This window comes from Propithecus coquereli, unplaced genomic scaffold, assembly GCF_000956105.1.
Source record: "Propithecus coquereli isolate 6110/MARCELLA unplaced genomic scaffold, Pcoq_1.0 Scaffold91, whole genome shotgun sequence".
In the NCBI taxonomy this organism is placed as follows: domain Eukaryota; kingdom Metazoa; phylum Chordata; class Mammalia; order Primates; family Indriidae; genus Propithecus; species Propithecus coquereli.
In genome coordinates, this window is record NW_012155396.1 from 3,182,673 (window position 1) to 3,194,575 (window position 11,903).

The 11,903-nt window shown below is 37.9% G+C and overlaps 1 protein-coding gene across 1 annotated transcript in view; it reads left to right on the top strand.

The window, feature by feature from the left end:
* The window catches only part of SND1 (staphylococcal nuclease and tudor domain containing 1), a 436,282-nt gene that overhangs the window by 45,688 nt on the left and 378,691 nt on the right, over nt 1-11,903 (top strand). Inside the window, exons 5-9 of the mRNA XM_012664766.1 lie at nt 1,883-2,043; nt 3,179-3,270; nt 3,923-4,081; nt 5,357-5,463; nt 7,701-7,791. Coding sequence (XP_012520220.1) covers nt 1,883-2,043; nt 3,179-3,270; nt 3,923-4,081; nt 5,357-5,463; nt 7,701-7,791 — 610 coding nt within the window. The remainder of the gene's footprint in view (nt 1-1,882; nt 2,044-3,178; nt 3,271-3,922; nt 4,082-5,356; nt 5,464-7,700; nt 7,792-11,903) is intronic.

The following is an 11,903-nucleotide window of genomic DNA, read 5'->3' on the forward strand; positions in this document are numbered from 1 at the left end:
TGAGACAGAGTCTCACTATGTTGCCTGGGCTAGAGTGCCATGGCGTCAGCCTAGCTCACAGCAACTTCAAACTCCTGGGCTCAAGCGATTCTCCTGCCTCAGCCTCCTGGTTAGCTGGGACTACAGGCACGCGCCACCATGCCCGGCTAATTATTTTCTATGTATTTTTAGTTGTCCAACTAATTTCTTTCTATTTTTAGTAGAGACGGGGTCTCTCTCTTGCTCAGGCTGGTCTTGAACTCCTGACCTTGAGCGATCCTCCTGCCTCGGCCTCCCAGAGTGCTAGGATTACAGGCATGAGCCACCACGCCCGGCCGATATGTAAGGCTTATAGCACATATATCACAATCAAGTTCACTAGTGTTGGCACTCAGTAGGATGGATTGCAGCTGGCTTTAATTAACACTTTAGTCTCTGAAAAGTGATATGCTACATTAGTAATTTGGAGGCTATAAACATGCTGTTTTTGAATCATTAAGTCCTTGCTATATTATATGACCGTTGTAGCTCTAGAAAGGGCTGTAGAGAAATATTTGCATGAGGTGTGCCAATGATGCAGATGAGCAAAGGCAAAAATGTACTTTTGCATTCTTTCTGCCTTCATAGACTTTGGAGTCATATGTTTCACCATATACTTCTGTGGTCCTTTCTGACTACAAGGAGATATTTACTGGACTTCGTAATTGGGGTATGTGCATGTAGGAATTTGTTGAATTAAGATATTTGTTTTAGGTGGTGTTTTTAGAAGCACGCTAAAGTTGTATCTAAGGACAATTACTGGCTTGATTACCGTTGCAGTGTTTTTTGGGAATTGAGTTTGTAACCAGAATGAATAATAAAATTCCACAGCATTATTGGTATCATCTCAACAAGGAAATCTCCCCTTGAGTGCTATCCTCCTTTTTTCTCCAAAACTGTCTTGACCTAAAGTCTCCTTTTCTCAGTTTTGTATTTGCTTTTATCTCTACACTACATTTCTTCATCTATTCTGACTGTGAATTTGGATCCTTGAGAATATGGTTGCCTTTTGGGGCAGAGGAGGGAAGAGGGGTACTGAAGACTTCTGGCTTGAACAATGGTAGGTCATCCCTGCTCAGAAATCCCTGCTGGTGAAGGTGGGAGGAGATTCAGTTTATGCATACAGCCAGCCATTGGTGGTTCCAGGTGTGTGAGACTGTGCAAAGGCCTTGCAGTTCACTGCTCCGTTTAGCTCAGAGAGAAGACCCAGTTCTACCTTTTTTTTTTTTTTTTTTTTAACTTGCTTTGGTCTGTCTACTGACTTACACTCCACTGTTCCTTTAAGTAGTTTGGTTTCCTGACTAATGAAGGAGGAGGTTTCATTTTTCAAACTGCTTTTGCTTAGCTGGCTTTATTGAATGTATAGGTAGTTTTGAGGTAATGTTATGTATAATAACAGCGTTCCCTCAGCATTCCCCAGCGTAGTTCTGTAGACGAAGAAAGAGTAAGAATGGTTCTTAGTCACCTTCCCTGCACTGTGTCCTGCTGAGCTGTGTCTGGATTCTGGTTCCTGAATCTGGGATGGTTAAATGAAGCTGTACCCCCTGGAGCAGCTCCCCTCTGAGCCATTAACTTGTTCTCTTCTAATCACTTACAGTGGCAGTACCAAATGTGTGTTCTTTAGATCTTCTCATTAAATGCTCCTTCAATTTAATCTGTTATTTGAAGGAATTGTTTGAAGGAACGAGTTTGGAGTCTGGAAATTGCACTCGTGGTGATTTTCTGGTGATAGACTTGAGTCTTAAGCCATAGATCTGAAACAAATGCTTTGGTTTCTTCAAGGGGAGAAGACCGCTTGTCAAAGAGCCTCATATTTCTGTTTATGAACTCACTAACCCCACTTGTTTATTTTTTCATGTCCCAGTCCTGAGCAGAACCGGCTTTCGGAATGTGAGGAACAAGCAAAGGCAGCTAAGAAAGGGATGTGGAGTGAGGGGAACGGTTCACATACTATCCGGGACCTCAAGTATACCATTGAGAACCCAAGGCACTTTGTGGACTCACACCACCAGAAGCCTGTCAATGGTGAGGCTGGCGGGAGAAGACAGATGTGACTCAGGGTCATTTCTTTCTGTTTGCACTCTTTGCTTCTCAAAGTTTATAAAAATCTAGTAAGCCTTTCTTTTACTTATTTAGTATCTAAAGGAAATCTTTAAAGGTAAAACAACAACGTGGTATTTTGGAAGGGAATTTGAATTTGGTTCACACAGGTTATATCAGATGCATTTTGCAGAAGGCTAGTCCTTTGCTGTTACAAAGTATTAGTAGTAAATTACTGATATTTTGCACTTTGGAGATGTTTTGTTCACTAAAATAAGGCTACTTAAATACCACCCCTAAAACTTAGAGGTAGAAACATGTATTCTATATATATCTAAACACATATAGTCATCCCTTAGTATCTGTGGAGAGGGATATCACCCACAGATACCAAAATTGAGGATGCTCAAGTTCCTGAAATAAAATGGCATAGCATTTGCCTATAATTCACACACATTTCCCATATACATTAAATCATCTCTAGATTACTTATAATACTTAATACAATGCCTACGCATCACTTTTTCTTGGATTCAGTGTAATACTTGGAGTGCAGCAAATGCAAGTTTTGCTTTTTAGAAATTTGTGAAATTTTTCCTTTTTTCCAAATATTTTGAATCTGCGATTGGTTGAATCCATGAACGTGGAACCCACGGATATGGAGCGCCTACTCTGTGTGTGTGTGTGTGTGTGTGTGTGTGTGTGTGTCTGTGTGTCTGTGTGTATTTATATGCTATGTAATTTTCAGCCCTACTTTGGGACCTTGTTAACTACAGACAGTAAAATGAAATTATTACTAACCCTGAATTATTTTTTGCTGGGCACCTGGTACTCAATTGAACATCCTAGTTTATGGATAACAAAGCTTCAGTGTGAGCCATGAGGTCCCAGAAGGTTTTGGAAGACAGAGAAGCAGATCTGATCTGTATTCTCCAGGAATTATTTGCTCAGGTGTCTGTTGTGCAGAACCTCATGATCTGCCAGTGCATCCTCACTTCTCAGAGGGAGGCTCTCTCAGGGTGTTGGGGAGGGGAACTATGTTAAATGCAGTTTGATTGGACATTGTTTATCCTTGGCACAACTTTTGCTAATGATTTAAGGTGTTTATTCTGTCATGCAGCTATCATCGAGCATGTGCGGGACGGCAGTGTGGTCAGGGCCCTGCTCCTCCCAGATTACTACCTGGTTACGGTCATGCTGTCAGGGATCAAGGTCAGACCATACACTGGGCTACGTGGTGGGTATAGGGTTTATGGAAGTGTTCAGTGATAGGTAGATTCTTTTACTTAGAGATTTCAGATCTACTGTTTCTTCCTAGTATGGACCATTAACATTTACCAGAATACTTTATACTTGTTTTGGTTTAAACCGGCAGTGGGACAGTTTTAATTGGATCAAATAGATTTTTTTTTTTTTTAAAGTACTCTGGGTCTGTTTGGAATGGGCTATGCTTAGAGATTGTTGAGTATGTAAGCCTAGAAAAGGGGAGATGAGAGAGACTCTGGAGTTTGCTGAATATGGCATATATTAATGTAAAATATTCATTTTGCTTTTAAAAAAATGTCAAGGATTAAAAGCTAAGCACTGGCAAATCTTTTCTTAGTAAGGGGCCATTCTCAACTCTAATTAAAATTATTTTCTTCATAGTAATGTGAGTTTTATTTGCCTTTATCAAGAAGTCTGAAATGATATTTCCAGTGCCTTTTTTATCAATACGTTTTTAAAAGGATTAGAAGACCTGGTTTGAAACCTTCCTGAGTTTAGCTTTATGGCATATGTGCTGTTGGGAAAGCTCACTGTGGTGTGAGAGTGCCTAGCACTCACATTTAGGCTGCATCACTCACCTGTCTTACTTTGGCTTTAGTGCCCGACTTTTCGACGGGAAGCAGATGGCAGTGAAACACCAGAGCCTTTTGCTGCAGAAGCCAAATTTTTCACTGAGTCGAGACTGCTTCAGAGAGATGTTCAGATCATTCTGGAGAGCTGCCACAACCAGAACATCCTGGGTACCATCCTTCATCCAGTGAGTGTGCCTGTGCAGACTGAGTTGTAATGGGTTAGGGTGCTTTTGGGGTTTGAAGAGCTGGAGATTGCTTCTCTTCTCTTCTTTCTCTCTCTGTTTAACATCCATTTAACTATTTTGGCAGGATTATCATCTACTGATTTTTGAGACATTTTCTAGGGAGATATCATCTGTCTTAAAGAATTGGACAAATCTATGCAATTTGTCACCTTTAGAAAATTAATATCCAATCTTACTGGGTTTATAAGGGGAGGAAGAACTTTATCACTTATTTTTCCAAGTGTTTGGTCCTAGAGTTGCCAATAGGAAAGGCTGGAGGTTGCCACATCCATTAGAAGTAGAACTGAAATTTGTAAAATAAGATTGGTGAGGTTTGTATGTAGGTCAAGAAGTCAACTTTCTGGAGTATTGGTAGACCAATGAAGAGGAAACTATTATGTGGAAAAATTATTTTGTGTATTCCAGGCTTTATCCAAGTATCTCCTGACTCTGCTTTTAGCAGGAAATAGGTTCTTTATGTTCCTGTAGTTCTGTTGGGAGTTTTACCCTATCGTATACTTAGGCAGATGGGTTATTGTTAGACCCGATATGACCTGGTTTTGTAACACCCAGGTTTGAATGGATTTCCATTATTGTAACCTATGTCCAATGCAATTCAACTACTGTTACTTATTCTTTGGCCGGATAATTCTTTCATGGTGGCAGTTGTGGGAGGTTGGGAGGCTTGGTTTGGAGTGTGCCAAGGTCACGTCTGTTTCTTCTGGAGTACTGAATGTCTGGCTGTGCCCTGCCAGATGGCTCTCTGTCACTGTGGAATGTGAATTCTAATTCACTGGGCAAAATGTAGCTTCTTTTATTCCCTACTCAGCCCGTTCTTCAGCTCTTCCCTTATGAAAAAGGGAGAAAGTGCTGCTCTTAGGGGAGGGGAAGAATAAGGTATAATCTCTACTAAAGATTAACATCCTCCTCTGCCCACAAGAAGAGCTATTGAAATGTCAATTTCATTCAATGCCACTAGCATTTATCCTACTCCTATTAAGTAGAATTGCCATGCTGGGTGTTGTGGGGATGTGAAGCTAAGGCTGTTCAGAGGAGTCTCGGAGTGGTGTTTCCCATCTTAAGGATGGTTTCTTAATGAGAGAAACTACTTTGAAAACAACAGACAAACTGCAGAATAGATTGGGGCTATGTTAATTTTGTCAGAAGTCTAGAGAATGGATTCTCTTGTGACAGATTCTAATGTGTGCTTGCCTTCTCACGTGCCTTGCTTTTCAGAATGGCAATATCACAGAGCTCCTCCTGAAGGAAGGTTTTGCGCGTTGTGTGGATTGGTCGATTGCAGTTTACACTCGGGGTGCAGAAAAGCTGAGAGCAGCTGAGAGGTAAGGTCAGGGGGGCCTTCTTGCTAACATCTTGCTAAGGATCTTTTAGAGAAAGAAACCTAGTGATCTCTCACCCTTGTATGTCAATGTCTATTTTATTTCAGTAAAGGAATACAGGAAGTCCTCATAGAGGAGTGACTTAAATACTAGTTTTTAGATTCAGTCTTATTCAGTGCTAGATAGTAAGGGCTTAGATTTTTCACTCAGACATTATTCTTCACTTGATTTGCTTTTTTAATGGTTTCAGGTCATTTTTTTCCCAAGCCCCTCTTTTAAGTTCTGGGTTTAGGCATTTGGAGTGAAATAAACTTGAGGCTCATTTGACGAAGATGAAACGAAAAGGCTGGAGCAGGAGTATGATGGAAAGATAGAGCCTGTGCGTCCTAAACCAGGATCACTTGATATTATGAGGCTTAATGCCTAGTTTATTTAAAAGTATTTTTAAATTATAAGTGCTCGTACAACTCCAAGGTGCTATTGTTGTATTTTTGGCTTGGTGCATTATGGTTAAAGCAGATGTAGAACTAAATAATTTCCAGAAAACCAAGGGTCGAAATTCTAAAGATTGGTGGCCATTTCAAGTGTCAAGGACAAGGATTTCTAGGTATAGGCGAACTTCTTCCATTTGATGGGGTAGATGGAAGAAAATAAAGCAGGTAGCAAGAGTAGGTGAATGGAAATGATGCTCAGGAAAGTCCGAATCAATCACCACCTCCCAGGGTGCATTTAAGCAGAAGACAACAAACAGTTGATGACGGTGGTCCACTGTCAAGGCTTCTTGTATGGCTTGTTTCAGAATCTTAAAATTATAATGGCCTTGATAACTACATTTTTGTCATTGAGATACACAGCTAAGAGATATGCAATAGTGTGAATTGAATAACTGTAGTATTCCTTCCTTTTCTTAGGTCTTTTACGTCCTTCTGTACCTGTAAGCAGAAATATTTGCAAGTTTTTATAAAATTAGATTTTAATCTGGGCCATTTGATATGGTACATTGAACAAATGTACATTGTTTATTGAAAAACACAGTGATTAAATTTTTTTTTAGTTTTTATGTTGTTCCACAGTTAAATTAGAAAGATATAATACCCTTATCAAGTACAGTGTTCCAAATACTTCTTATTCTGTGATGCTCAATTTCTTTTTTGTGGTTCAGAAAATCTTGTTAAGTAGTCTAAATTATTATTTTGGTTGACAAAATTTTTTTTGCATTAAGTTCCTGCCTTTTGAGAAAGTGAATACAGTGAATGTAATATCTACATGTTTTATAACATCTTTAGATTTTATAGGTTTTTTGCAGTGTTCATCATTAAAAAACAGGCTTTAAACTAGGGAATGCAAATCATATTTCTGTAATATGTGATTACTTGTCTACTGTTTTGCATGCTGTATTTGAGCTATTTGTGTTGTAGATAAGATCGCATCCTCTATATCAAATTAATGTTTTTTAACTACTACATCCTGCTTTGTGTTTTTCTCATTTTAGTGCTTCTCTAAAAAAAGATTGCAATTCTCTTTTCAGAAATAAGAGTTCCTTTTCACTGCACATGTATACACTTATTTGTAAGTAGTTTAAGACAGCTGTTCGTTGCTTTTTTTTTTTTTTTAATCTTTGCACATATTCCATTTCCCATTCTTAGTCTGACTCAGAAAATGTCTACTGGACATAATAGTTAAATTGCTGGCTACATGGTTTTTAAACTCTAGTCAGTGACCTTCCATAGGGGTTTTGTCCATTTTTCAACTATTCTTTAGATAGATGCACTATGGTGACAGTTTTGCTTTACATAGGATTTGCTTGCTGATAACCTTTCTGTGATCCAAATAGAAATTGAGCAGGCCCATGCCTTATAAAAGTTTGTTTAGGTGTGTGTATTTTTCCAATTTTAGAGAGCAGTTGCTCTGTATTTTTAACCAAAATTTTGTAGTGGTCACTCAGAAGATAATGGATAAACCAAAGAGTTAATTGTCAAGGTGGACATATACCATCCAGGCTCAAAAAATTGAATTCCTGGACCCTAGTCTGCCAGCCATGGGCTTACGGTATATATGCATCTTGGATATTTTCATTTGCTGTCACTCTTTGTTCTGGTTTGACTGGTGGTCTTTCTTCTGGATGTGTCTATACGGTAGGGAAGGATTCTGCACTGATTGTGTACTCCCATGGTGGTGGTGGATTTCCTTTGCCCGACTTAGTCTGTCTGAATGATCTTGCATCCTTGCTTTCTTGCTAGGTTTGCCAAGGAGCGCAGGCTGAGAATATGGAGAGACTATGTGGCTCCCACTGCTAATTTAGACCAAAAGGACAAGCAGTTTGTCGCCAAGGTGAGTCATTCTCAGCATCTTGATATGCATAGTGGACATCACCAGGCAAGTGATAATGGAAGGATTTGAACAATTAGAAATGCTGCAGCTCTTGAATATTTTAAGGCAAGCCAATGGGGGTGTGTGTGTGTGTGTGTGTATGTGTATGTGTGTGTATGTGTATGTTTGTTTATTATAGGGGCTTAGAAAGCATAAGAACTTTTAAATTTCGTATTGTAAATTAGCATAACTTCAAGCTAGCTTGAAATATCTCTCATATTTTAGGGGTTCTTTTTTTATCTGTTTAGCAAGTAGCATTCTCTAAGATTTTCTATGCCCAAGTACAGACAATCCATTCTGACTTAAGATGATTTGACTTAATGATTTTTCGGCTTTACAATGGAGTAAAAGCAATACATTTTCAGTAGAAACCATGCTTCAAGTACCCATGCAACCATTCTATTTTTCACTTTTAGTACAGTATTCAGTAAATTAAATGAGATATTCAGTACTTTATTATACAATAGGATTTGTGTTAAATTATTTTGGTAACCATAGGCTTATGTATGTTCTAGCATGTTTAAGGTAGGCTAGGCTAGCTATGCTGTTCAGGTGGTTGTATTAAATGCATTTCAGACTTAAAATATTTTCAACTTATGATGGCTTTATTAGGAGGTAATTCCATTGTAAATTGAGGAGCATCTGTAGGCATCAAGTTTCTCTTCTTTCTGTTTAGGAACTCTTGTGGTTTTGTTTTTTTCCTGAGAGTTCACCATTGATATTTCTTGGGATAGTTTGCTTTGAAGGGAACTAGAGCTATGGAATAGATTCCTTGGTTGTATCAGTGTTATAAAAATGTTTTTTCTTAATTGCAGGTTTTGGTAACTTGAGTGGTCATCCTGTTCTTTATGTCTTCCCAAAATGCTATAATGTTTTCCAACCTATTCTTACATTTGCCAAGAGATCCTGGAAGTTTTATCTTTATGGGCCAAAAGTGGTTAGGTGTTCATATTCTTGGACTGTGAGATGGCTGTCTCATCTGCTAACCATGAGTTTAGGATGAAAAGCCACTAGGTGGCACTGTCAGCCTGAAAAATCCTGAAGCTGTTTGTCTTAGAATGGTAAAATTTTAGCAAGTCTCTGAGGAATTGGCTGAATTTCTTCACTTTCTTTTTTATGATGTTTTAGGTCACAGAGTGGGCAAGTGGCCTCTTTCCCTCTCTTAGTAGGTGGTATCCAAGCAGGTGTGAGGTTAGCCATAATCACCCCTTTCAGTGGACGTGAGTGGGAGTTGTCCCTGGTGTGGTATCCTCACATCTTCCAGGTCTTGATGGGGACCAGCATAGACCTCTGCTTCCTTTCTGTGTGAGGAGTATACTAATGTGGAAACTTGCACTTGGGTTGCTCTACCTACTTGGAACTCACTTAGCTGTGCTTATGTTTCCTCTCATATGTTCTTTGTTGTAAGAATGTAGCTAGACAATGAAAGGATAATTGTTCACTCAGCAAGGGAGGTGGGCCTTCTGTTTTTCACCATCTTGGTTTGAGAGTCTGTGATATTAGTCATGTAGATGAGGCTTGTGAGGGTCCTCTACACTGCTCCTACCCCCCCTCTCCTCAGTTGAAACTGAGTTTGTAGAAAAACCTAGAGTATTTTGGAGAATTCTGGACCTTTGCTGGTTGGGGAACTAAGGCATTGCAGAATGATGAAATTCAGAGGATTTAGATAATTGAGCTGATAGCTTTGCATTTATCGTAAATGTGACTTTATTGGCAACTAGAAAAAGGAGAACTAGGAGCATTTTCTCTGTTTTTTAAAATTTAGGATGCTAAGATCTTTTTTTTTTTTTTTAAATAACAAGATGAGGCTTTTATCATTACAATGAAGTTTTATTCATTACAATGCCAAAGTAGAGGAGATTGCCTCTATAAATCATCTGATTGAGAATTATGAGGAATAACCAATCTTCTGTAGAACCTGAAACATAAATTTAGGTCATTTGGATATAGGCCTACTTAGAGAGTAGAGAGAAAAGTGTATTCATAGGCAGATAAACGGTTTTAAAACTTCTTGAGTTTTAAAAAGTCTTCAGCATTATATTTGCTTTTAAAACAGGAAAAATAAGCATAAAGAAGATAAGCAAAAACACCCATACTACATGAAACACTATGGCATAGCTTTTTTGTTTAAAAAAAAAAACAAAATTGATTATACTATTTATCTCAAGGTTGGCAAACTATGGCCCATGGGCCAAATCTGGCTTGGCACAAACTATGGCCCATGGGCCAAATCTGGCTTGGCACTTCTTTTTGTGTGGCCTGTGGATTTGACGTTAAAAAGTGGATTTTGAAAAAAAAAAAAAAAGTGGACTTTTGCATTGATAAAAAATATTCTGTGGCATGTGCAAATTATGTGAAATTAAATTTCATTGTGAATAAATTGGAACAGAGCCATGTGTGTTAATCAATGTGTTTGTCTATGGCTGTTTTCATGTTATGATGACAGAGTTGAGTAGTTGTGACAGAGAATGGCTAGCCTGCAAAGCCTGAAATATTTGCTATCTGGCCCTTTACCCAAAAGTTTGATGATCCCTGATCTATACCACTCCTACTTGAAGTGTGTTGATATGACATGAGGTGCTTGGGGCAGATTGTAAATTAAGGCATTGCTTCCTTCATCAAGGAAGGCTTACCACAAAAACAAACACACAACAAAACCTGTCACTAATGTTCTTGGTGTTGTAGTTGATTAATGTTCTAGTACAAGTTCCTTATCTTATTGCAGACTGGCAGCCACTTTTGTATATAATTTTTAGATTTGTACATTTTTATTTTTAATATAGAAATACTTAAAAATTTCTATAGGCTTATTAAAAAATGTTAACAGTTCAATTTCACTCTCCCTTGAGGCAGCCACTTTTAATTCTTGGCTAATTCTTATCTCTGAGTGAAATGTTTATATGGCTATTAATTTTTCAGTTTTAGGCATAACTCCTTTTATTCCTACAATGAAAGAAGAGGATTTAGTTTTTTCTCTCCAACACGTATACTCACATGGGTGCATGTGCTCTTTCTCAATCCTTCCAATATGATTGTATCATAATTTTGGTTAAGTTAATATTCAGTATTTACTTTGTAAATGTTAATCAAGACTGTGCTATGTAGCATTCTATGACTACAATCATTTCTAATTTCCTCCCCAATATTTTATTTTCCCTGAAGTTAATAATTTTTAAAATTTACATTTTTAAAATATACTTATTATTAATTCAACTTTTAAACTCTCCACCTGTCTAAATCTCCTCTCAAGAGGAGACCCTTTCAGTCTTTTAATTTGATCTTTGATAGTACTTTTTTGGAGCCTGTGACCCGCACCAGTCTGGACTAGTTCCTTTTTTTGCCAGTTCTAGAGCTGTCATCTTTGGATTTCTTCACCATTATCCTGAGGGAGTTTCTTTGCTCTACTTTTAGATTGGAACTAGGCTTACTGGATCTTGTGGCGGCTGCTTTATGATTTACTACTTCATTTTGGGGACATATATTCTTTAAACTTCAGAGCAAAAGAGTGCTCGGGAGTTAAATTTTCTGAGACCTTTCATGTTTATTCTCTGCTTACCCTTGATAGTTTAGCTGGCTATAGAATTTGATTTTGGAAGTTATTTTCCATCGGTATTGTTAAAGTATTGCTTCATTGTCAGCTATCAGAATTTTTTGTTTTCTTGGTTTTTTAAGTGTCTGAAACCATTCTGATGGCTCATTCTTATATGATTTCTTCATTCTTTCTGAAGGTTTTAGCAAATAATTCTTGATCTTGGTGTTATGACATTTCATAGTTGATATGCTTTGCTTATCTGTATGTGAGCATATTATGCCTCAATATTTAGTTTTTTAGTTTTGGGAATTTTTTTCCCCAACTATTTTGTTGGTTTTCATCTAGTTTTTCTGTTTTCGTCTTTCTAGAACTCCTATTATTTGGATGTCGGACTTTGTGGGCTGGTCTTCCAATGTTTTCCTCCTGTTTTCTATCCCATCTTTTATTCTTTTTGGATTTCTTTATCTTATAGCACTTTTATTGATGTGATACTGTTTTAACTTCTAAAGAGCCCTTTTTTTTTGTTCTCTGGATATTTCTC